This window comes from Cylas formicarius, unplaced genomic scaffold (genome assembly GCF_029955315.1).
Source record: "Cylas formicarius isolate icCylForm1 unplaced genomic scaffold, icCylForm1.1 PGA_scaffold_3__17_contigs__length_32017465, whole genome shotgun sequence".
NCBI classification, from domain to species: Eukaryota; Metazoa; Arthropoda; class Insecta; order Coleoptera; family Brentidae; genus Cylas; species Cylas formicarius.
Window position 1 is genome coordinate 27,407,954 of NW_026844326.1, and position 26,278 is coordinate 27,434,231.

Genomic DNA, 26,278 nt, shown 5'->3' on the forward strand with positions numbered 1-26,278 from the left:
ATTATGGGATTTTATACAATACCGATTTTTGGATCGGTTTTGGGTGTCTCAACCATTATTAAAATATCGCAGACGTCGAAAGTTTGAAGTTATCACAAGTCCTCTCACTTGAACAACAAATTTTATTAAGTCCGATATGGTCTAGTGGCTAGGATACCTGGCTCTCACCCAGGAGGCTCGGGTTCGATTCCCGGTATCGGAAAAATTTTTTTAAATTTAAATCATAAATGAAAATCATATTTCATGGCTTGGTGACCAATTTAATGTTATTTTTACTAAATTGCTCGAAGAGACTGAATGTATATCACTGAAACAAAAAATGTAATTGATTTAGACCGTAGTTTTCGTTAAATAAAATAATACGGCCCCTCAAAAAGTTATGAAGGTTAGATATTTAAAAAATAAAAAGTAATAACACAGCAAAAAAAAATTATTCCGATACCGGGAATCGAACCCGAGCCTCCTGGGTGAAAGCCAGGTATCCTAGCCACTAGACCATATCGGATATGTTAAGTTGTCTTAAAACATGGTACTCTTTCCGGAAATGATATATGAAGCAGTTTTTAAAAATAAACTGTGTTCTAAATTTATGCATTTATATTGACACATTTTCTATGAACAACGAAATGCTTAAGCAATAAGCAATTGGCGAAGCGTTGCGTCATTCGTTACGTAAACCGAAAACGTGACAATGCGGTACCCTGTTGACAATCAACGACCGCGCCGTTAGCCTTTTGTTGGTTATGATCGGAGGTTATATTTATTTTTTAGTGATACGCTATAGAAATGTTAATAGCCGTTAATAATTGTTGAAAACGATGAGATAGCATCGATATGCGTCCGACCACTCATTGCGTTACTCGTAGAGAATATATCGGCGGATAAAGGCAGCTCTCCCACGAGCAGAAAAAATTATCGTTTTGTTCTATTTTGTAAAACAATTTTTTTTTTTTAACATGAAGGTGGATAAACAGGGCCTGAGGTACGTTCGCATCAGCACTGTTTTCTTTTAAGTCGTTGTTCGATTCGGATTTTTTAGCGAAAATATTTTGGTGGGCTTGGGAAACCCGCTGCTGGACATTTCCGCGGTCGTAGATAAGGATTTTCTGGACCGGTACCACATGAAAGAAAACGATGCCACATTATTCGATCCCGAGAAACACGGTAACCTATACGGCGATTTGACAACGAAATATAAAGCAGAATACATAGCTGGTGGCAGTGTACAGAACGCCTTACGGGTGGCACAGTGGATCCTGGAGAAGCCCAAAGTTACCACGTTTTTCGGTTGCGTCGGTGTCGACGACTACTCGAAAATTTTGCACGAACGGGCCACTTCGGACGGGGTTAACGCAGTTTATCAATATAACGATCGAGAGCCAACAGGCACGTGTGCCGTTCTGATTACTAAGTTTCACAGATCGCTCTGCGCCCATCTCGGTTCGGCAAATTGTTTCACCATTGATCACATTAGCAAACCAGACAATAGGAAATTGTTGGAGGGCGCAAGATTTTATTATATTTCGGTGAGTATTTTAATTATTTTCTGATAAAGTATGTTTCCCGTTTCCCTGGAATGAAAAGGGGCTTTTCTAATTATTAAATTGTGTGAAACTGCTCTTGAATTTTGCATTTTTAATTTTCAGGGTTTCTTTTTGACAGTCAACCCTCCGTCTATACAGGAGGTGGCGAAATTGGCACTGGCCCATGACAAACCATTTATAATGAACCTCAGCGCCCCGTTTATATCGCAGCTTTATAAAGAGCCTCTGATGCAGGTTATGCCTTATGTGGATGTCATTTTTGGTAACGAAACGGTAAGTTGAAAAACAGTTGCGTCATTTTGCATCGATAAATTGCGATGCTATCTCGCTCTGTCTCATTAGAATTTTTCGCAATGCGTTTTATTATCGACAATAAATTAGATAAGATTGATCCATAAAATCTCGCGCAGAAATTATTGCTCATGGTTTAATGGATCTTCATTAAACCAATGCCAAGGTTAATGGCTCAGTTTTTTAGGAAGCAGAGGCTTTCGCGACAGAGCAGTCGTTCGCCACGAAAGACGTTAGGGAGATTGCCTTAAAAATTGCCGCGCTTCCCAAACTAAATAAAAAGAGAGGTAGGATAGTGATAATCACCCAAGGTATTGATCCGGTGGTGGTAGCCCATGATGGTGAGATATCCGAGTACCCCGTAGAGGCGCTGCCCTCCGAAAAACTCGTCGACACGAATGGGGCCGGTGACGCTTTCACAGGTATATTTGAAACTTTAATTAGCAGTGCCCTTTGCTTTTGATATTTTGGTGGATGTGCCGGGTTTTTAGTTGCTTTTATTTAGAAGAGGGTTTCCTAATCTTTTTTGTGCCATCCCTCACTGTAACATGGTTTTAGCAAGATATCACTGTGAAATTTCTATTAAAAAAACAGTAAATAATATTTTAAAACGTATAATAAAAAGTGAAATTCAAATTCAAAATAATTCTATATTAATTTAGTGTGATCCTTGTGCTTGATGTTTACTGCTAGTTTAGGTTCCAATTTAGATCAGCTTTAATCTCAAGTCTCCATGTTGTGTTATACCCAGTCGATTTCTTTTTTTGTCAGTAAATCCTTTACAGCACTAAATCCACACTTGACTAAATATAAAGATGGAAGGTAGTAGAAGTTGTTTTGCATTTTTGATTGTATTTGGGTATCTACTTAAAGTTTCTTCACAAAGTCGTGCCATCGCTTCTTTTGTATTAAATGAAATTTTTACTCACGCATCATTTTGCAATTCTGTGAGTTCTTCTTGATACTTCATGTTTGATATATCAGACAATCCACTCATATTAGCTGCATAATCTATGTTAGGAAATCAATTTGTAAATCAGAAAATCTTTCTTTTAAATCAGCAAATAGAATATGAATGAATGAAACTGATCAAAGTTTATTGGTAATGAAACCAAATATCTTTGCCTTTGTGTCGATCAGTGTTTTATTTGTTTCTTGAAATTGCTTATTAAGATATTTAGTTTTTCAAAGGTATCGGCTAAATATGTTATAAACGCTTTACCATCGATTGTTAACAGTCACACAGAATATCGAACAGTTCAAAAATAACTGGACAAAAAGCTCAGATTTCACACCAGCTTTAATGGCATTTAATTTATTAGGGGCGCCATCTACAGCACAAGATGTTATTTTTTTTCATCAATGTATCTTACATAAGTTAACTGATGACTGCCTCACTGCCTCTCAAAGTTGAATCATCCATTTGCACTGAGAATTTTCTTGTTTTCAGCGTTTCGTTCGTTTCTTCTGCTAACAGTATTGTTACTGCATGGCATAGCTTTTACCTATTTGTCATTTTTTTCTAGGATCATGTTAAGAAATGCTGATATTGACGGTTTTATGAAATTCTCTCCCATAGTGCGATTGTTTCCAATTTTAGTAATTAATAAAAAAAAATTGATAACTAGCCCCAGTAAAACGGTTATTAGTTGAAGTACGGGCAGTAAATGGAGACTTTAATGTTGTTCTTTTTTCAAAAATTTTCTTTTAAGTTTTAAATTAACTCAAATCTGAATTAATATGAGTCTAAAATCATTTTGGGTTTCAAACTGAAAAATTGGTGTTTGAAAACGCACTGTTTCGCGTTTAATTTTGTTTGATTGAAAGCGCATCCCTACAAAATTTAACTGTCCAAAAGCTTGTCTTCTAAAAGCTCCTCTTTCATAAGTTACCTCAAAGCTTCCCTTCTAAAAGTTCTCGCTCGAAAAGCGCTCTCTTCCTTCTTGAAACTTTCTCACCGAATCCCTCTTTCTAAATGCTCTTTCTTTCAAAGTTGACTTTCTACGTACGTTATTTTGAAAATAGAGTTTTTTAGGTGGGTTTTTGTCGCAATACATTCAGGGAAGAGAGCTCGACGTGTGCGTTAAGTGCGCGATTTGGGCGGCCCGGGAGATCGTGCAGAGAAGCGGGTGCACATTCGATGGGAAAGCGGCCTTCGATCCGTCCAAGTAACGTAATTATTTTTTATTTAATCGGGTCCATTTTACCATAGGATCGGCGACACGATAGGTCAATTGTGGTGTTCACGGTAATAGGAATGATATTGTACTAAGATTTTTTACAGGTTAAAGTTGTAGATGTTGAATAAAAAAAAAACAAATAGGGTTTTTGTTTGACGTAAGTTTTAATATTTCTTGCATTGAAAGAAATATTCTTGTTACTTCCGTCAGTTTGGGAAGTCTTGCGCTTGAAGCGTGGGGTAAAAAAAAACACCCTCGTAAAAACTAATATTCTTTACTCTTTAATAATGTACAAATAAAAAAAATGTACAGCAAAACGTCAGTAACTGGTACTGATATTCTAACAATAACGTATCTAATCACAGTGCTATTTACCAAAATATATATATATCATATAATAAAAATAGTGTTAAAACATCAAACACTTAACCTTGTACAAATTTGATTATCGAATTATATACAAAAGGGGGAAAAACAAACTCTCTCAACAGGAGAAACGTCTACCATCGCGTCGCACCAATTCCCGCAATGTTAGCATAAAAAAGATGATAATACAGTGTCTAATAAAGTAGCCGGCACAGCCTGTTTATTCAACGAACGAAAGAAAAAAGGGGGCGGGGCGTAACTAAATCGCCGACGTTAAGGCATATCCGTCTCGACAAATCTCACCGATCGCACTTTTTAGTGTCTGTTCAACGGCTGCATGATACCGTTTATGTAACTGTAGGTATACATCGCGTTCGGCTGCGCCCTCTGCAACGCCTGGTCCTGGTACTGGCTCTGCGCGGCCATGTTCATCATCTGCATCGGTATCTGCGCGTTGTTGATAAATCCCGCGGCCGTGTTCGTTATATAACCGGTGACGGCGCCGGGCGTCTGCTGCGGCGCCATCCTGTACCCGTTCAACGAATTGTTCATCACGTAAGGATTGAGGGGCACGTTCGGGCTGACGCGGCTCGACGACGGCTGCATGTGTTGCATGGCGGCCACGTTCGTCGTCGAAGTCCGACCGCCCGAACGGCCCAAATTCTGACCGATAGGGGGCGTCACGTTGCCGCTCAGCTGATTCACGTTCGCCTGGTAGTATTTATGGTAGCCGAGCACCTGCTGCTGCAAATTGGGCGGTATGCCGGACGGCGGCGTCCTCACCGTCTGATTGGGCAGCATCTGGTGACTGGGAGGCGGGGTCATCGCGTGCGGGTGATGAGTGGGCGGGGTCATCGCCGTCGGGGGCGGGGTCATCGTATTGCACGACGACGGCGGGATCACGCCGTTGGTGAGTTGCTGGAGTTTCGCGAGGCTACAGCTCGAGTTGCCCGGTTGGGCGCCGCCGGGGTTGTTGCCTTGTAGCGACGAAGGCGAAGGGGTGGGCACCGCGGGCGCGTGCGTATGGCTATGAGGGTTAGTTTGAATGTAGAAACTGGGCGGGCCCGTAGTCACCGCGCAACTGGGCGACGGCGCGAGTTTCTGGTGACCCAACGGGCTGACGCCGCTCTGCTGCGCGCTCATGCGGTGCTGGATGACGGTCGTCATCGGCACGTTGACGTACGTGCTGTTCGTCTGCGACGGGAACGCCTGCGTACTCGCCACCGGTATGTAGTTCGCCTGACTGATGACCGAGTGGTGGGCGTGGTGCGGGTGTTGATGCATCGGCGGCGCGGGCGCGAGCTGGTGATGCGCGTAGCCCTGATGCACGGCCGCCACCTGGTGGTGCAGGTGTTGCTGCAACTGCTGCTGGTGCTGTTGTTGGTGTTGCGGCGGCGCCGACGGGCTCGCTTGCATGTTGATCTGGTGCTGGTGACCGGACGGGGGCGTGGCCCTCTGTCGACCGGCGCCGCTCGGCGGCGTCGATCTGATGTTGTGTTGCTGCTTCGTCGACGGCGTATTCGCTCTGCTCCTCTGCTGCTGCTGTTGCTGCTGCTGCATCTGTCTCTTCCCATTCGGCGCGATCTGTTGACTGTTTTGGATCTGCATGGTGGGGTTCATGCCGGGACTCGAAGCCGGCACCGTGATGTTCTGGCTCTGCATGTTTTGTTGCATGTTGTGCTGCACGGTGCAGTCGTAATTCGTTTGAGGCGGGGCGGCGGGATTCATGGCCGACGACGGCCTTGCCACCCCTTCGGCCGAATTTTGCGACGCCATGTCGCTCGATATCGACGCTGGCGACTCGAGACCGAGCTGCGCGACGTCGATGTCGCACTGTCCGTACTGCAGACTGTGCACCGAGTTGGTGGTCGAGTCGGGCGTGTACACGCCCATCGACGGGATATCCGGCGTCGGAGGCGTCTGTTTCACGTGGGTCGTGGTCGCGACTTTCGGTGCTTCGTGTTGATCGAGCTTGATCTCTTCTTTGGGTTTCGTTGCGCTTTTCGGCGCTAAATTAACGAGCGGTTGCGGCACGCAGGGCGGCATCTTGCCGCCCTGTACCGAGCACGTCGCCGCGCCCTTCACGGACTCGCCGGAATGATGATGCTTGGCGTCTTGCTCGCTCTTGTGTCTCAATTTCTCGTCCTTCTTCGGCGAAACGTTCTTTTCGCGGTGCTCGCCGCTCTTGCTCGACTTGCACGAACCGTTGCCGCCGTTTCCTACCTGCTGGTGCTGCTGCTGTTGCTGCGCGTACTTCGACTCTTGTCGGTTACCCTTGCTCGGCGGTTTCTCTTTTTCACAGCCGGGCGGCTGCTGCTGCTTCGGCAGCATGTCCAACGGGGGAAACTGAAGCGGCGGCATCGGATAACCGGCGTACTCCCTCTTGGCCGTGTCGTAGTACAAACTCTTGCCCCACAACGTTTCCCACTGCCACGGGTACTGCGGCGCCGACGACATGTTCATGTTCATGTGGTAACCTTGCGACGCCATCGCGCTCGCCAAGAACGCCTGCGAATCGTACGCCGCTTTCTCGTCGTGCGCCATCTTCTGGTGGTACCGTTTGTCGTCGTACTTTTCCGCTTTGGGTTTCGTCGTCTCCTGTTTCGGCGAGATTTTGATCTCCTCCTTGGGTTTGATGTATTCCTGCGGCGACGTTTTCGTCTCTTTCGCGGGATGCTTTTCTATGACCGATTTGGGTTCCGGGACGGGCGCCGGTTTCGGGCTCGCCTTGACGGGCTGCGCCGGAGGTGGCGGCGGTGGCGGTTCCTTCGGTTTCTCGGGGCTGACGATCACCTCCGGTTTGGGAGGCGATTGAACCTTGGGCGGCGGCGGCGGCGGCGGCGGCGGTTGGTGTTGGGTGTTGTTCACTACGACGCTGGGTGGCGGATTCGCGGGTTCCTGTTTGCGCGGTTCCGGTGCGGCTACCACGAGTACTGGCGGCGCCTCTCGCGCTTCGGTTTTGGGTACTTCGGTCGCGGCTGGCGGCGACGGCGGCGCAGGTTCCGCTTCCGGTTTGGTTTCGCTCTCGGGTGCGCAATCTGTTTCCGGTTTTTCCTCCGGGGCGGCGTCGATCGGTTGCTTCCGCTCCTCCTCTGTCTTGACGGTCGACTCTTGTTGAGGCGCCTCCTGGACGATTATCTCCTGAGTGTGGCCCATTTTCTCGATCTCCATGTCGATCGACTTCCTGCCCGATTCGACGTCCGCTTCGTCGATCACTTTCGCCTCCTCTTTGTCGGTTTCCTTCTCCCGCGTCGCCGCCTCCGCCGACGCGTCTTTGTCCGCGGCCTCGGGAGCGCCGACAAATAGACTAGGTCGTTCGAGCGCCTCCTTCTGCGAGATAATTTTCAGTTTTTGTCCGTCGATTTCCGTCTCCGACTCGGACGTAGTCGAATACAGAACCGGGGCGGTCGCTTTGACGTCATCCGATTTCGTCGGACTCGATTTCGGCGTCCGGTTTTTCGGCGGCGTCCTCGCGTCCCCGCCGCCCTCCTTCGCGAACTTATACTTGCTGGGCGACGCGTCCTTGGGCGCCGGCAGCTCGTCGTTCTCCATCTCGTCGTCCGCCTCCGCGCTCGAGTCCTCCTCCGTCGAGATCCTCGACGCCAACTTCAACTTCTTCTTCTCGTGTTTGTCGACGAACGCGGGGGGCGGCGTCGCGACGTCGCCCTCCTTCGACGCGGCCTCGTCTTCCGACTTTTCCGACGGGATCGACTCGCTTTCGCTATCCTTCTGGAGTTTCGCCTTGATAAGCTCGGGAAGCTTGAGCTGCTTGTCGACGACGCCGAACGTGCGTCGCGATCTGCCCTTCACCCAGCCCCGTTTCTTCTTCATCGGCCGCTTCTTCACTTGCGGCGTCAAAACCGGGGCGGCTCGACTCGTTTCCCGGTCTTCGGGGGCGGGAGCCGCCGCCGGTTCGAGAACCGGGATATCGTCCGACTCTTTGGCCTTCTCCTCCACCTCCTCCTCTTCCGTTTTCGCCGGCTCCTTGTTCTTCTGCTGCTGCTGCTGCTCCTGCTGTTTCTTAAGTTTACGTTGGGACCATCGCTCGCCCACCACCTTCTTCGCTTGTTGCGTGCCGCCGCGTCTCGGTCGGCCGGGCATGACCGGCGTCGTCTCGACCCCGCCCACGTCCGCCCCCGCTTTACTCTTTTTCGTCGTCGCCTCTTTTTCCACCTCCGACGATTCGTTGTTCCTTTTGCGTTTCGCCGTCTCGGCGCCGGCCTGAGTGGCGTGCTGCTCGCGTTTCGGCTTAATATCGCAATAAGTGGTCTCGTTGTATTTGACCGGTCTGGTCCTTTTGCGTCCCGACGACGTTATCTCGACTTCCTCGACGTGCTCGACGCTCTCCACCACCGGTTTCGTTTCCACCTTGGGAGTTTTCGGAGTCCTCGTCGCCGCCACGACCACTTTCCTCTTTTTGCCGCGCTTCAATTTCACCCCCTGCGTGTTCTCGATGATTATCTTCTCGGGGGCGGTGATCACGTCGGCGGTCTCGATCGATTCCTCCTTCTCCGCGTCCGATTTGTCTTCCCTGAACTGATTCGCCGCGTTGGTCAGCAACGGTGTCCACCTCAGGCACTCCTGATCGATGTAGATCCGGGTCTTAGATTTGGCAACCCTGTCGGCATGAGCGTCCACTTTCGCCCAGTCTACGCTTATGGCGGGCGCCACGCCCCCTTCGTCCGTCGACACGTAACTGATGAAGTTGAGCAGTTGGAACGCGAGGGCGATGTCCTGACAATACATGCCGGTGTCTTTGCTGATGTCGGTGAGCGTTATCTCTTTGCCGCGATGGACGTGAAGGTACTCCAGCACGACCGACTTCCAGTAAGAGTGGTACGACACCCGGCCGAGATCGGAAAGGGGTTTCTCGGGAGTGCCCGGTTGGCCCTCCTCCTTCGACAACAGATAACCTAAAAAATAGAGACCCGGGAAAATCAGTCAATCGCTTAAAAGACGTCATTATTCTTCATTTTATTTTTACTAAACAATTATTTTTGTTAATCAGTTCGGTTTAATTTTTTGACGATTATATTACGGAAAAGAGGAAACGCAAACATTATGTAATATTTCTTTTAGCACAGTCATGAAGAAAGGATTTTGCTTTTCTAAACTCTACCTTTTATTTTAAGTAGATAGGTACAAGCGTTCAAGAATAAATTTCGGCATTTTTACATAAGGAAATTTAAGGTAAAAACTACCTCAATTCTGTCCTAGTTCAAGGTCATTGGAAACCCTCATCTACTCCCTCTTCCCCTAACCTTCCATCCCCCACAATTCTTACCTCTGTCTTAACCATATAATAAAGTGGCCCTCCTACCGATAAACCGATACGCCGCAGGCGACATTCGTATTTCCTTCTCAACATTTTTTTCATAGTTGCTCCATAAGTTGGTTGGTGTCTTACCTTGCAGATTCTCTATATACCTCTAGTGGCTATATGGTCTCAACCCTTCGCCCCTTCACTCCCCGCTCCCCCCTCAAAACCTCGGCCGCATCACCAAACACAGTTCAAAATTGAGTTGTTCTTGAAAGCCTGTGCCGTTCTACTCCTTTTGAATTCTTAACATTTCATGGTCAAATTTTCTCTAATGCAGCGTTATAAAAAATCGGATCTAATTTGTTTAACAATAAACGAAACGACGTCAAAGACCCGCAGTAGGTCAACTACAACTAGAGATACTTATTGCTAGAACAATCGTAATACTGCATTATATTCTTAATATTATCTAAGAATTATTTGCACGTTTAGATAATTGTCTAAGGTATATGACTCAAGTTCAATTGAGAGTTTTTTAATTTTCCTTTTAAACACATTCCTATTATTAATTCGTCTAACATTTAAAGGTAGTATATTAAACAGTTTAACACACACTTATAATCTTTTCAGTGATTTGTAGGCGAAGTAAGGTTAAGGTGTAATATTGCGATCTCGTATTATAATTTTCTGTATTTTTCTGTATTTTATTGCTGTGAAGGAGCGTAAAGCAAATATATATAGAGGGTATACCGTCAAAAGTCTCATTTGTGTTTAAACACATTTCACACATTTCTTTCCCAAAAAATTATTCCGTATTTCATTCTTGATTCAAAGTTTGCCAAATATGATACTGTTAGCGCTTTTTCGTTCATATATCTACCAACCGTTCTAATACCATAGCAGATTGAATTTAATTCAAGCCCAAAAAAATTTGTATTTTCCGACTCAAGAAATTCTGGCACAAATATAATCCGGTTCCAATGACCAAAGTATCATTTGAAAAGCCACAGAAGTGACAAATGTCGATTCCACAGAAAATACTCACTGAACTCGATCAAAAACCGTCCGAAACCCTGACGTTGGTACTGCGGCATCGTCATGATACACGAGACGTTGTATTTTTGCTGGCAGTGCTTCTCCTTGGAGAAGTAACCGATCAGGTGGCACCCTTTCTTGTCGTTCTTGGTCAGCACGTAAAACAGGAAGGGTTCGACGTCGTAGTACAGGGTCTTGTGGTCGAGAAAGAGTTTCGCCAACAGGCAAAGATTCTGACAGTAGATCTTGTTGACATTGCCGTCGACCTCGAATACGGAAATGTCGCCGCATCTATAGATCTCGGTGGCGGGCGGGTGCCGCCACGTGCACTTGTCCTGGTGCCGCTCGAGGACCGCCTTGCTCTTGGTGTACTTTAAGCAAAACTCGCACAGGAACAACTTCGGGAGACGAGCGTACTCCTGCGGAAACGGACTAGAATACCACGTCTGGATCTCGTATTTGCCGAACTCGATGGCGCCGGGATTACGCGGCTGCGACAGCATCGCGGACGACGGCGACGTCAGCTGCTGGTTCGCCTCGTTCGCTTGCTGGGCGGCCTGCAAAATGATCGCGGTCGCCGCGTTCGCCTTTTCGCGGGCCTCGCGGAACAGCTCCAGGTCTTTTAGGGAAACGCCTGGCGGGAGATAAATCCGTCTCGGCTCCTCTGGAACAAACGTGCGGTATGATTTCGATCCGAAACCACGATCGACGGACGTTTCTAAAGGTTAATATCGAAATATTCCGGGAAAATGTGTGCGTTAATGCCGGAGCCTGAGACCCCCCCCCCCCCAGCAACGCAGCGACGATTTGATCCTTCTAACTTGGATCGCTTTTGACGAACGACAATAAATTAAAATATAATCCGGCTCGAAGGACCAAACTGCCGCTCCGATTTGGTTCTTCGATTTAATCGGCAAAGCGGTTGTTATATTAGCGTTTCATATGAACTACTCGTTTTAATAACGGTTCAAGAGTTCGTAATTGCACACCCACATTCTTTACATAATCCGACTCGAAGGAGCAAATTGATATCTCGACTTGGATCGGAAAACCAGTCGGGGTTCAGTCGAACTTCCTATTTTAAAGAACTACCATAAACGCCACCGAATGACAATCCGGCTCGAAGGACCAAAAGTGGCGACTTATAGATATAAGCATCTGAGATCAGGCCACCGTAATTATTTGTCCGCTTAGGCGGCCGTACTACGCGGACTAACGCGATCGCAAATTAAATCGATCAAGTTTCCGCGTTTTTGCTGCTGTTGTTCTCGCCGTCGCCGAGCGTCATCCGGCTCGAAGGACCAACGTGACGCCAAACGGTTAAACCGCCATCAGATCAGGTAACATCAGAAACTGTTGTTTCGGTGTTTCGTGCGTGCGTGTAACGTTAACGGAGGTATGTGAGGTTAAAACTACATACTTTCGAGAGAAAGAGAGATAGGGCATGCATCGCAAGCGTTCCAAGTGTTAAGAGACGTTCAAAATCGGGACGGAGGGGCGGCAGGTTAACCCGGGAATCGGACGAGGAGGACGGAGAGAGAATCAAACGCGCGAAAACGTGCACCGGGTCACGCGTTCATGGACGCTACGGGAGCGGGGCGGGAGCAGATTTGCCGGGCACCGAGGCAGGAGTTCCGATCTTACCCGTCTGATTGGTGGTAAGATGGGCCGTGGGCGGCGGCGCCTTAGGTGCGACGGCGGTTTGGCTGCGCTTTTTCGCCTGCGTCGTCGTCGAGGCGGATGCGGCGGCGGCGGCGGCGGCGGCTGCGGATGCGGCTGCGCACTCGGTGTTAAACAACTTCCTGTGGTCGGCCTCGAGCTCGAATTTCGAATTAACCGCAGTCTTTACGAGATCGCTGGGCGACAATATGGCGGCGGGCGGGCGTTTGAGCGCGGGCTCGCTAGGGGGGGACGCACGGCGCGAGGACGACGGAGGAGCCACGGGGACGGGGCTTTTTGGGACGGACGGGGGGGAAGCCGGCCTGCGGTTTTCTTTTTTTTGTTCGCCATCGAAGGGTGCGGACACGTCCCGAGGCTTTCGCCTGTTGGGATTGTAATCCGGTTGGGTGCGGGTTTTGCGGTTCGGAGACGGCGCGGCGAAAAAGTGAGACAGGCCGTCGAACAGCCCCTTGAGTTGGTGGCTGACGGTCTCGGAGGCGGCGACGGCTCCTACGTCTTCCTTCCGCGGAACCTTATCGTCGGCAAACGAGTTTTTATTGACGATGGCCGCCGCCGCCGCCGCTGCGAAACCCCACGGCGCGTCCTTGTTGTCGACTTTTATACCGCCGACGCTGCCGAACGTCTCGCGTTTCGACGCGAACGGGACCGTCGACGACGTCGCCACCTTTTGCATCCGTATCCTCGACTCCGAGTAACCGGCTTCGACCGACGAGTCCGAATCGGTGCTGTCGTCGTCGTCGTCGTCGGACGTGCACGAACTGCTACTCGAGCATTCGTCGCCGTCGCCGTCGGACGAGGACTCCGCGGTATCCGACTCGTCCGGAGCCTCGTCCTTTTTACCGCCTCGCGGGCTCTTACGTGTCGTCGTGGTCGCTTCCTCTTTAATTTTACCGTTCCGCGTCCTAGTGCGGGTGGTCAATTCGACCGCTTTGCTCTTATTGTTATTGTTATTATTATTATTATTATTACGCTTCTTTTTTTCCGCGTTGAACGCGGAATGTCTGAAAAATTTCTGTTTCTCCTTGGACATCCGGTCGTGGGTGTCGAGGTTATCTAACGCGGGGGTCGGCGGGGGCGGGGGACTGCGGGGATGGGGTCTTTGTCGGTGAGCGGTGACGGGGAGGCGCGGGTGTGTATCGGTGGCGGTGACAGGATTTGGCGTACCCTCAGTTTCGCTGTCGCTGTCGCCGCCCTCGTTCGCCGTCGCTCTAGCGCTTTTCCGGTTCGGCGTCCTGGCGGTGGCCGCCGTCGGCGTCGCGGGACTCGACGACGTCAGTAATGCGGGCGGGGGCGCGGCCGGCGACGTCGACGCCGCCTCTTTCGATCTAAACACAAGAAACGGACAAGGATGAACATCTATGCGCGCCGTTCAAGATTGCGAAAATTGAACTGTCACTCGGAATCTTCGCCTTGCATATTGCCTTTCTCACCCGTTCCTCGATGTTTGCTACTCTGCAACTCTGGAGTTGTTAGAACATGAGACTCTTAATTTGTGAGATTCAAAACACTCTAAATCAGGTAGAAAGTGACTAACTGATACGAATTAACGAAAGACCCGGGCAAGCTGTAAGAATGAAATATGGCCCAACAGGTCCGTACTTTGCTTAGAATTTAATTATTTGGGGATTTGTTATGAAAGATACTAAACAATATTTATTTATTTATGTATGTGTTTATGTTTAAATCTAAAATAAAATTACAAATTAATTTTATTACCTACTTAAATTACTTAAAATTATTCACATAATATATCAGTATCACTATCGCTATCATCGCCTGTTCTAATCATTATTGGTTCTATATTATTTGCAATATGGATATACGATTGTTCTGCTTTTTCTATATGTTTAACAGAATTTGCCCCACTTTGTGGAAAGATGTTAAAAACTTCGGTTTCTATAAGTTTGAGGACATTGAAGTTAACACGGGGAAAAACATTGTAACGACGAATGGCAGATTTCAGCTGGCGCCAAGCATGTTCAATGAGATTAAATATACAGTGGTAAGGTGGAAGACTTATGTAATGTATGTATGTATGTATGTTAATGACCGTGTATGTATGTTAATGACCACCCTTGGATAATCCCATTCAAAAGTAATTGGTCACTTTCTTATATCTATGAACAGACCATACCGTTACCCTTTTGAATCCAATCCATTGCAGTATGATTAATATTTCCGTGAATAACCAAGTAGTTCCATTCAACTCTCCTCATATATCTTTTGGAACTGAGTATTTTTGTAAGACGATCTAATTAATATGTTCGTCAATTTTCATCTTTCATCGTTTGCATAGAATTTATAATGGTTTCTTATCGGCAAGCAAAGTCCGTGAATAGTGAGTAGTTCCATTCCAAATTTTTTTAAAGAAATAAATATTCATTATTTATTTTGTATGGATGAAAAATAAACAAATACAACCGTAATATGTTGTTCTCCTTTGGCAAATAATGATTGAACTCATACATGGGCTAAGGCTTATACAGAGCGTTATTAATAATTTCCCCAAGTAACCGGCTCACCTTTGGTTCTTCTCCTTGATCCTCTCCCTCACTTTGTCGATCTTCTTGCGGACCGCGCTGCCCGGCTCCTTTTTCTGCGCCTTGCCGACGCTGTCGTGATGGCTCAGACAGTGGCGGCACCGCCACGGGCACTTGGGTTTCTTCTCGGCGGGCGGGTCCAGACAGCCCATGTGGTACTTGCGCTCGCAGCTGCAACAGCACAGCAGACACGTCGACACGCCGGTATTGCCGCAACCATCACACTGCTTGCACTCCTCGCAGAACCATTTGCTGCCCTTGGCGATTAGGGCGGCTAGCTCGGGACCGGCGGCGGTGCAGCTCAGGTGGACGAACGAGCCGCACTCGGAGCACGCGCTCAGTTTCTCTGCAACGCCCTTTTTGTTTTTCACCTCGGTGCCCAGGCACTCGGAACAGATCGGTAAAGGCACCGGTAGCTGTCAAAAAAAGAAAAAAAAACCGATGTAACAACGGAACGGAAACTTTATGGCCGATTTTGAAGAACATTTTCAACAAAAGTAACCTCGGAATTTCAAATAGAACGAGGCAGTTTTTATTAAAAATTGAACTGATGAAAATCCATACAACAAAATAAATAAGAACTAAAAGTTCAGATTTTCACGAAATTCATATATTCATATTCACATGACAATTGTTTCAAAATCAGGTGTCTTCATGTTGAAATGCGACTCATGTCCTAAAAGTTATATTGGACAAAGAGGTAGATCCTTCAAGAAACGTATTAACGAACATAAAAGAACGTTTAAAAACAATAGTCTAGATTCTAATTATTATCACTTAAACACAGAAAAACAAATTTTTGACGACAATTTTTATATTTTACATACAGCTACAAAAAGTAGAAAATTAACAAAATGAGACATTCAAATGTAATAAATAAAATATATCGATCAATTAGATTTAAATATATCTCCATTATTAAACTTAAATTCTCACAACAACATTAATTAATGTTTTATTGTCATTTTTCGGTATATATATATTGCATTTGCCGAAACAATTGTCATGTGAATATATATAATTTCGTGAAAATCTGAACTTTTAATTCTTATTTATTCAGTTTTTACTGAAGATTTCTGGATATAATTTAAGATTTTTAGAGAAAAAAACCCAAACCCAAAAAACTTTCAATTTTTCTACAAAAAAAAATTTTTACTTAGAATTTTTAAAAAATAATGGAACAAAAAGAAAAATTAAAAAACAAAGTAGAACAGATTGTAGTACAAAAAAGAAAAATAAAATTCATTTAAACCATCAGTATGACAAAATATTATTGGTCATGGTGACCGAAACAGATTATTGAATGAAATTAATAAGGCAAAGGGCAAGAAAAAATTAATTGTAATAAAACCAATTTTGACGAGTGAAATAAATTCTAGGTGTCAAACGGATAGATTTACAACCCACAACGAGATAACGAATTTACATTTATTTTAAATTATCAAGATCATTTAACCAAATTTGTTGTACTGCGCCCACTAAAAACCAAAACCGCGTCAGAAGTAGAAAAACTTATTTTATGCACCGCTAATATATTTTAGTGGCAAATACAACAATAAAAGCGAAACACTTTGAAAGTTGGCACAAAACAATGAAAACAGTTTTTTTTTATTTCATAAGAATACGCTTTTTTGTAGCAATTACAAAATATTTCTATAAATCTATAAATTGTCGCTGTCGAATACGTCTCGCGTATTTAGTTGGTGGTTCGTCAAAGGAGTGGAACTAGTGAAAAATAGAGCATTAGGTGAAAACATTTAAATGGCTGGAAGAAAAGAAAATAGCATGTGGCAGATAGATTTCCATTAAAACAACAGATCGAAATAAATCTAGGTGTAGAGCGATTTGTAAAATCTGCCAGAAAGAAATTCAAGAGATAATTCAAAGACTTAAAGTGCACTATGACATTCGTGATAATAAGCAACAAGAAAGAAATACAGGTGGGTAAATAATATTTTGTTTTATTACTTTCGTCACTTTATATTTAGCTTTCTATCTCGTAAACATTATCAAGAGAAATAAAGCATTTATTATTTAAAACAAGTCACGCTCATTTTGCCTTTTTTTGCCAAAGTTTGAATTCATATATATTTTATTTATGTTAATGTTTATAATTTCTAGATACTTATTTTTATTTTTTAAGATACATAAAAAAAATATTTCGCATTCATATCATGTAATTTCTTTATCTTAAGAAAGAATGCACACGATTTTCAACATACTTAAAGGTAACCGTATAAATTTAATAAAATCCAAAATTTTCGCGGTAACCATCTAGCTAGAGCGAGATTCTGTCAAGCAGGAGGCAAAGCTTTAGTCCTTCCAACTGATGTGCGATGGAATAGTGTTGCTAATTTCTTGAACTTTCCTGAAGATTTAAAATATTATATTTTTGTTGATACAGGGTGCCCCAAAAGTGTCCCCTCCCCCGACATCAACTTTGTTATTTTCAATGAAACACCCTGTATATTTTGACATTTTTGGAATACTTGGTTAAAATAAAGGTTAATTTCTTAAGAAATTAACCTCTAAAAAATAAGGTAAGTTTGTAATTTATCTTATATTTAAATTTTACTTAATTTTTGAGATATTCGGTTCGGTTTAAGATAACACACGTATAAATTCTTGTTGAATTTAAAGCATTAAAATATCAGGTCACTTGTTGGCAATATTAGGTATTTTTTAAATAGCAAATTCGTTACCTTGTTTAGTTAGCCTATAAACTTTAATTACATATTTTTGTTATTAGCTACTTTTAATCAAGATAGATAATTTACTATTAAATGTTATGAATTCTGAAGTTTTATGTTCAAGTTTGTAGTATAGAGTCGATTTTTTTCAAAATTTCCACGTATTAATGGACAACCTGTCTTGTTAGCAATAGGTTTTATTCGTATATCTGGAGTATTATATTCTTAAAAGACGTAGTACCATGTCTTTGCTATTTAAAAATTACCGAATATTGCCAACAAGTGACCCTAACGTGGGGGCAGATTTAATTTCAACAAGAATTTATACGGGTGTTATCGAATATTTCAAAAAGTTGAAAAAAATTGAAATATAAGATAAATTACAAACTTACCTTATTTTTTGTCCTAGAATTGATATCTGAATAAAAATATACGGTGTTCCATTTGAAAATCTTGAGGTTTTGTTAATTGAATTCGCCAAAACGGCACCACTTTTTTGGGACACCCTGTACAAGCTGAGGCGCATCTGTCAAACTGATTGAGTAGTGCATCATCTCCTTAGTCTGTGGTTAAATTTTCGTTGCAATGCCCATATCAGTAGCGTCACAACACAATTTTATATGGGACAATCAAAATACGAAAAAAAAACACACACAAGTGCGATATATTATTAAAAATCTGCGAAGAAAACAAAAACAGATTCGACCATTTACCAATAGGTGTCAAATATTGGGCTCAAACATGCAGCCCAAGAATAATTAAGCATTTTAAAAACAACATCAGTTGGTCTTGATATTTTGCAGAGAAAAACAGCAGTGGAAACATTAACAACATATGTTCGACAATGTGGTAGAATGAGTGATTAAAATAGCTCAACCCCACCTGTTATTACCATTGTAAAAACAAAAAGCCTTTATTCATATCTAAATATTACACATTAAGTTCCTCCTCATCTAAATTATTTTCGTAAAATTTACAGGGTCAGGAGGTGGAAAGTATCGGACAAAACACTTTTAAATTTGGTATAAAACAATGAAAAATTGAATGAGTAACAAAATTACCGACTTAAGTTAAAAACCTACCTTTTCTCTATTTGTCGCTGGAATCGATACCGATACACCATCAAGATTAGCATCGGATGAAATATTTACCTACGTTAAACGGGCGTGACGTAAGCGGGGCGATGAGAAAATGACAGACCGCTTTTTGTTTTCCCTCATAAAGAAAAATAAAACTCCGAATGGCGTTAATAAATTACAGGGCCGCGAAATACGAGGGAGGGACGATAGTAACAGGTTCCCGTCGCTCCTGCTTAGGCGACTGGCGCGTTCGCAGACAATAAGCGCCCCGTATATAACGAGACCGCGGGAATAAGACGCCTGAAGGGTCGCGCATAATTTATATAATTAACCCCGTCGCGTGGTGAATAATAAAAATCGCGACAACAGTTTCGATTTTTTCCCTCGGTTTTTCATCGATTATTTACGTCTGCTAAATTATAAATTCATCTCGAACGTTCCTTTTTCATATAGTCCGACATTGAGTGAAACTGTTAACTAGTTAGAACAACCGCTTAAAAAAAATTACAATTCGATCGGGCCAGACAAGATCGTTCCAATAGCACACGAATAAAAATAAAATAAAATATATTTTTTTGTTAAAATTGGAAATACGGAAGGTTTTTATAAAATAATCTTGTCACGCCTGTTCTAATTATTATTTGTTTTGTGTTATTTGCAATATGGATATACGATTGTTCTGCTTTTTCTATATGTTTTACAGAATTTGCCCAACTTTGTGGAGGGATGTTAAAAACTTCGGTTTCTAAAAGTTTGAGCACATTGGAGTTAACGGGAAAAAACATTGTTACGACGAATGGTAGATTTCAGTTGGTGCCACACATGTCCAATGGGATTAAATATACAGTGGTAAGGTGGAAGCCTTAAAACTGTATGCCCTAGATTTTTTGCATAATTATCACATACATATTCCTTTTGTAGGTTCAAGCTTTGTAGAACCTCGTGAAAATAAATGTCGTTATTTTACATGTAGTTTTGGATTGTTGCTTTTGTGTCACATGACGAAGGGGTTTTAGTCAACTGTCTACTGTGATCACTTGCTTTGTCCATTACAATGACGCTATTAGGACGAATGTTTTACACTTATCAGTTGAGTCAGCCCAACCCTTTTCCGGGGTATCATAAGTGTCGAACCAGGTTTCACCCAAGTAAGTAATTGGCCTTTGTTCTCTGTAAATCCTAATTTTTTCTAGATATTCCAGTCACCATTTCCGAACTCTAAAAGATATCATTAAAACTTGCCTTTTGTCAATTTTTTTTTAAATTTAAAACCCATGTGTTGAATACACTTTCATAAGGTAGTTCTGCCACATTTAAAGCCGGTTTCATCTTTTTCAAGCCTCCTAATTAAGATATCTAATGTAGGCACGCTTTGTTCCTCGTATAACTGGCAAATTTTACGCCGTATTATATATTGATCACTTTCATCTACACTCGTGAAAATGTCAGCATCGCTTCTTTTTTTCGTCGTTGTAATGGGATTATTTACAAATCTCCATACAGTTGATGTTGGAATTTTCGTCAATGTGGACGTTTCTTCTAAAGATGCTTGCTTGCTGGCACCACGTTCAATGAGAGTCAAATAAACATTGTTTATAACTTCTATAGTCTTAATAGAATAGTGTTTTCTACATTTGGGTGGGATCATCTAGTGAGATACACTAGACTCGCTCATATTTTGCATAATTCGCACACGATTCAACATTCGCTGTATTACACACGAAATAAGAATGATTACTAATAAACTTAAACTAAGTAGTATACCAAACCAAAGAATACAGGTAGATATAAAATTATTTTCTATTATGGACCACAATTTTACCTGAATTTAAATTTAGGTAATAATCTTATTGCATTGTATGTTAATGACCACCCTTGGATAATCCCATTCAAAAGCAATTGGTCACTTTCTTATATCTATGAACAGACCCTACTCGACTGAAGCCAGGGGCGGACTCGTCGCTGATAAAATGAACTGTTGCATCAGTATTTAGAAAGTGATTTTGAAAGCACGTTACTTAGGATATATATTTTTTTTATTATAAAATGATTTCTAAAAATGATATAAACATTAGAAAATTTAGTCAAAGAGCATTATAAATACAATTATATAAACCAAAGTAGTTTTAGAACAAAACTACAATATAAAAAAAAAGGTTAGTATAATCAAAATTCATAAATTACTGACGACTAAAAATATCTAACGCTTTGTTTACACAAACCGCAGCCATTTTAGTCACACAGAGAAACATTTGATAACATTGTGCTGGCTTTCAAATATCGCTTGGATCTTCATCGTATTGCGGAAAAGAGTTTATAACCTCCTCGGTAAACGTCTTAATCTTATTTGCTTATCTTAGATTCTGAATATTTTGTGGACATTAAGAATAAAATTAAATACGTTTATGATGGGCTTTCATATTTTTTTGTGGTACAAAAAAAAGAATTGACGTAGTTTTTGCACACGCAGCTGAAAAATATCAGTCTTTGCTATTATTGATTATTTTTCGGTTAGGTCGAGGGTCACTAGATCACTAGTCATACTATACTTATTAACTATACATACCTACTGTAAAATCTCGGCCGGACTTTCGAAATCGCGCGATACCGCCACGACTCACGCGCCACTCAAAAGAAAATCGGAGATACGGCGGGCTTCAAACTGACCCTTTACCCTTAACGACTACTTTACGTATGACGGAACGGCGATACGGCGTAGCGTTTTTAAAGTATCGCCCCCGATCGGGAATCGTGGTGAAACCGATCAATCTTGACGGCACGCGAAATAGCGTCGCGACGTCAGCGACGCCGGCCGAATCCCACGCTGTCCAATAGCGAACTCCTGGGTGTCCGACGACTCAACCCTTCGGTTTCGGCATTCGGGGCGGTGCGGAACGAAAATTAAATGGTGCCGGATTTTTTTGTTTTCTTTTGGTATTCGATCTCCTGAATGGCTACGTGAGTCCTCCGACACCACAATAATTCATACTTATAGACGACCTATTGGATTGGCTATGGTGGTACTTTCGAGGAAGCATGAAACGATCTTCTGCGCATGCCCTTAACTTTCGTACACTGTACACTTCATTTTCTTTCAGAACAGCGAGCTCCACACTCAAGACTTCTTTTCTTCTCGCTTGACCAAAGTAAACAATAATCTATCTAACGACCTTGAAATTTTAAAATCTAAATGTACGCTGTTCTGAAACCAGCAATCTTATTTTACGACAGCGCATTTTAATACATTCCCACCTGTGAAACAGCACATCCCTTAAGGCCTTAATTAATTTACTTATTTAAAAAAATTACTTTGGTTGGGCCATTCTCTGCATGAACAAAAAGAAAATAAATATTAACTCGTTTTTCAGAATCCGTGCATATTTTGAGAAAACACTCCTTGGTGACGTCGAAAATTCCAATATATTCCAGAACGTTCGTTTCGTTTTAGTTGAAACAATAAAGCAAACGTGAAAAAAAATTGCGTACGAAGACACAAGACATGCTCTTTTAGATCCTCAAATTTGCGTATTCTCTATTCTTATTATCAACGAACTGCAAAAATTTCACAACTCATGTTTAATTCAGAGCAAAAATTAACAGCACAACTAAGTACCGGCGACCAAATCATAGTGTTCCAATATGGAAAACAAAGGATTTTTATATATATTTTATAAAACAATTACAAGAGTTTTACTCAAGACCTCTTTTCTTCTCGCTTGACCAAAGTAAACAATAATCTATCTAATGACCTTGAAATTTTAATAATCTAAATGTACGCTGTTCTGAAACCAGCATACATTCCCACTTGTGAAAAAGCACATTCCTTAAGGCTGTACTTAATTCGCTTATTTAAGAAAATTACTTTGGTTATGCCATTCTTTGCATAAAGAAAAAGAAAATAAATATTCACGCGAAAACACCAACTTCTTTTAAATGACATTATTATTATAATTATTATTAATATAATTATAATTATTATTGTTATTATTTATTGTTTATCAGAAATTACATTTCCGCAACAAGAAATCCGCATCAGGCATAACATAAGCCTAAAGAAAACAAAATAGTAAACTAATAGGGATCTGTAACTTTGAATGCACATACAAATTATAGTTGTAAGGCACGGATCTTTAAATATATTTATAATAAGATAAGCACATCGGGTAAGTGGATTGAAAGAAATTGGTAAATTGTTTCAAATTGTTTAGTGTTAGTTACGAGAATTTCCAAAAAAAGTTATTACTCAATCTTAACTGTGAGATAATTTTTAAAATGGACGTGGGCAATTGGCAATTTAAATACCTGGGTGGTAGATCAGAGGGGGACTAAGTAAAAATTCGTATAGTGTGTTTGCTTCAAAAAGTTTTGTTTTAAAATATTCTAAGATGACATTCTTATGCTGTCTTAGAGTGATAAACGATGGATAACGCCACCACTCACCATAACCCAACCTACGAAACAGCTAGTGTTGATTGATCAGAGACAGCTGCGAAGCAAAGCACCTGACGTTGACTTAGGAAATAACAATAATCTTTAAAAAATTGGTCTATATTCGCTCAAGTACGTCGGTATAACGGAGACCTTCAGTGATATCGAACATTTTAGTGAACTTCGTTTAAATGACGTCATAGGACATAGGATAAGCTTTTGCTTATTTTGCTTATTTTTTGTGCAACACGTGACTTTTTGAAAGTGAAAAATTGTTTTTGGATTTTGCTTTTACAAAGCCATACATACATACACTGAATAAAACCGCTTTAATTAATTTCTAAACAAATAAAAAATAAAATTTTAATGGAATTTAGATCCCTTACTCTATTGTATTTTTATTTATTGTATATTTTATGTTTGTAATTTTAAGTTTCACATTGTTCTGCGCCTTTTTTTCTGCTTCTTTCATATAGATACATACATCATTAATGTAGAATACATAATAACTAAATATTCTGTATTGTCTTATCTTACCTAATAAAATTGTTGCTTAAAAATTTGCAATTTCTTTATTTTGATGTGGGATGTAATCATTTTTATTTTTCTCTCTTAGAAAATTTTTAAGAATACTAGATAACTGAAAAATTCTTTGTAGTGCCCAAACTAGAAGCACCGCGTCTGATTTAATACGACAAAACGATCGCACATTCTAAATAGATACGTGTTATGCAAATTGCAACTGTAAACGGCGCATAAATTTATTAAGCCGACGCTAATCGTACCCGGCTCGAATCCCACGCGTCACCGGCACACACAAGCAAAATTGAGGTTATGTCACTCACCTTGGGTATTTCCTCCTCGTTCCCGGACGATTTCCTCCGGTCCTTGTTTCGCCTCGCGCCCGGACTGTGCAACGTGTAATTAAACTTGAAATTCTTCCCGTTGGGTATCAGCAGGTGCCTGGTGGTAGCCCTTTTCGTCGCCAATCGTATAATACTCCTCAAATCGCAATCGCCGCTCTCGATCACGGTGTGCGATTGCCTGATGTATTTCTCGATCGACTTCAAACTGGATCCGTCCCGTTCTCCCAACTCTCTAACTGCTTTGGTCACGACCCGTGTCAGGTCCACCTCCTTCTGGACTTTGAGGGTGCGGTTCTGGAGCCCTCCCGGGTCCTTGTAAGAACTCTGGCCCTTGTTGAACACCTTCAACACGCTGCCATCCTTGACGGCGGCCTCCAGGTGCTCCGCGACCACGTCTTCGTGGTAGTTGTGGTGTTGACGGATCGCGTGACATATCCTCTCGACGCTAGGTCGTTGTTTTTGGGTACGGATCTTACCTATGGCGTCGAGAATCCACGCGGTCCACACTTCTTGGGCGACGTCTTCCGGTTCGTTCATGGTGTGCCGGTTGACTGAAAACATTGCGGTCGTTGCTTAAGACTACCATTTTCCGAAATCGACAGGGAATGTTCGTTCAACGCCCACCGCGATATGACAAAAATTCAAGGAACACAATCACAGACTACCAAAAACAAACCACATTGTTAAGTTGGTCACAATGGCTTGAATTAAAAGTTTCCGAGGACGGTTCAAAATTAGCAAGTTTGCGTGGATAATAATGTATTGATATTTAAATATCCAATAAGATTTTTAAACGCTTTATGGCACAGTTCGGGTCTATTCCCATTTTATAATTTAAAACGATTTTCTGTCAAATTAATAGGTAAAACAATTTGGTCGGTTTTGTTGTGGCTTTTGCGCTAAAAAAATTGTCGACACTCGAACATCAACAAACAATGGCGTAGAACGTTACACAAATATAACTAACAATGTGTCGACGACGAAAATAAAAACCGTTATAAACAAATTACGAGGCGATTTCGATCGCACTGCGAATTCGCGAATCCAAAGCCGGCGGAAAACGTCCCGCCAAGATAGACGTCTTTCCACGTCGAATTTCGGAAAAATTACCCGTCTTACCGTAAACTCGGATCGATCCAGGCACTAAAAAGTATCGAACGTACCGCAAAAATAACCTTAAATGGACGCATAACGGTTATTTTCGACGTTACGCCGCGTACACGGCTTCCACTGGCTGGCATTACGAATTCCGACGGTAGCCATATTGGGGCGATTACCAGGGAAACGATTTCTCGATTTAAACTCGCGTTGCGGGCAACGTGCAAGCCGATTCGTACATTAAATCAAAACGCCACTACTATCCGATCGATATTACGCACAATTAAGCACGATTTCTTACCTTAAATTGACAAAACGATGCAATTAGGACAGTTACTTTGTGGCTGCGTCCGGCGGCAAGTTCCCGTCGACTTTCCACATATTTAAAACGGTCGAGCTTCCAACTTGAGTCGACGGCAAACGATCGATCCCGCACTGTTTAGCTTTAAACGGAACTCGCCTCGCGGCGACAATAAAAAAGTCTATCGGTTCGAAGTAAACAACGTATTTGATCGCACATTTCTTTTCAGATAGATCACAACAAAAGGTTAATATTGTGACAAAATGGCCTGTTGCGAGCGCGCGCAATTCATCTCCCGCCGCGCCCCACCCGCCCCGCAGAGATCTTCGCCGTGGACACTTCCGTTCGTCAAAGACCGGTGCTCGCTGCGTTGCCAAACTGTCGGTCGTAAATTACCATAAATAAGTAACGGATTTTTAATAAAGCGATTTTAACACTGGGTTGGAAACGGCGCCGCGATTCGGTGTGAGTTACGGGTAACGCGACAATAAAACGGTAAGGGCATTCATTAAACACCGATATGTATTTGAAATGAAACTCCGGCAACGTCGATGCTCGTAAGCGAAGCCGCACGAAAATTGATCATGGGATTGTGACCACATGCAGTTTTATTTCGTTTGTTGACATATTGGACGCGGATTAATTGGGTAATTGATATTTTTCAGAAAAATTATGCGTCGGCATTTATCGTCGGTTTTGTTTCAATAAAGCTGTGTTTTTACAAAGCTTTCCCAGATAAAGCCATTATAAAAACACATTTATTTTAATTGGGTTTAGGTTTACAGTGGTCTTCTAATTTAGTTCGCTACTTAACTTGCTCTCCGACAGAGGGCTCTTGGAAGCATTGGCGAAGGTGGCTGCAAAACGCTTCAAAGTGGCAGGGGTAGATGTCACGTGTGATGATTTTGGCAAATCATTCA

The 26,278-nt window shown here is 42.7% G+C and overlaps 2 protein-coding genes and 2 non-coding genes across 5 annotated transcripts; 2 read left to right on the plus strand and 2 right to left on the minus strand.

Moving 5' to 3' along the window:
• The first annotated feature begins 130 nt into the window (after positions 1 to 130).
• Trnae-cuc (transfer RNA glutamic acid (anticodon CUC)) lies at positions 131 to 202 on the plus strand. The gene has a single exon. It is a non-coding gene; the product is annotated as a tRNA-Glu (tRNA).
• A 231-nt stretch (positions 203 to 433) lies between these two features.
• Positions 434 to 505, minus strand: Trnae-uuc (transfer RNA glutamic acid (anticodon UUC)). The gene has a single exon. It is a non-coding gene; the product is annotated as a tRNA-Glu (tRNA).
• A 150-nt stretch (positions 506 to 655) lies between these two features.
• Positions 656 to 4,155, plus strand: LOC132700116 (adenosine kinase). The gene is made up of 5 exons (XM_060667238.1): positions 656 to 982; positions 1,040 to 1,526; positions 1,647 to 1,817; positions 2,023 to 2,257; positions 3,871 to 4,155. Exons 1-5 carry the CDS (start codon positions 957 to 959, stop codon positions 4,005 to 4,007), a joined length of 1,056 nt encoding a protein of 351 aa, XP_060523221.1. The 5' UTR covers positions 656 to 956; the 3' UTR covers positions 4,008 to 4,155.
• A 165-nt stretch (positions 4,156 to 4,320) lies between these two features.
• On the minus strand, positions 4,321 to 25,640 carry LOC132700115 (histone acetyltransferase KAT6A-like). 2 transcript variants are annotated; one of them, XM_060667236.1, is made up of 6 exons: positions 25,359 to 25,640; positions 23,939 to 24,510; positions 14,879 to 15,312; positions 12,321 to 13,681; positions 10,687 to 11,340; positions 4,321 to 9,294 (listed from the first exon to the last, which is right to left on the minus strand). In XM_060667236.1, exons 2-6 carry the CDS (start codon positions 24,494 to 24,496, stop codon positions 4,697 to 4,699), a joined length of 7,605 nt encoding a protein of 2,534 aa, XP_060523219.1. In that variant the 5' UTR covers positions 24,497 to 24,510; positions 25,359 to 25,640; the 3' UTR covers positions 4,321 to 4,696. The 2 variants fall into 2 exon arrangements, with proteins under 2 accessions (XP_060523219.1, XP_060523220.1); XM_060667237.1 differs by having other exon boundaries at positions 13,521 to 13,681; positions 25,359 to 25,637.
• Positions 25,641 to 26,278: the final 638 nt, after the last annotated feature.

Excerpts from the sequence above, each read along its gene's own strand:
- LOC132700115 (XM_060667236.1), bottom strand. The coding sequence starts at position 24,496 with ATGAACGAACCGGAAGACGTCGCCCAAGAAGTGTGGACCGCGTGGATT. Across the intron at positions 13,682-14,878 it reads ATCAAGGAGAAGAACCAAAG|ATCGAAAGAGGCGGCGTCGA; the intron begins GTGAGCCGGTTA and ends TCTTGTGTTTAG. Across the intron at positions 11,341-12,320 it reads TCTTACCACCAATCAGACGG|AGGAGCCGAGACGGATTTAT; the intron begins GTAAGATCGGAA and ends CGTTTGTTCCAG.
- LOC132700116 (XM_060667238.1), top strand. The coding sequence starts at position 957 with ATGAAGGTGGATAAACAGGGCCTGAG. Across the intron at positions 1,527-1,646 it reads CAAGATTTTATTATATTTCG|GGTTTCTTTTTGACAGTCAA; the intron begins GTGAGTATTTTA and ends TTTAATTTTCAG. Across the intron at positions 2,258-3,870 it reads GGCCGGTGACGCTTTCACAG|GTGGGTTTTTGTCGCAATAC; the intron begins GTATATTTGAAA and ends AGAGTTTTTTAG.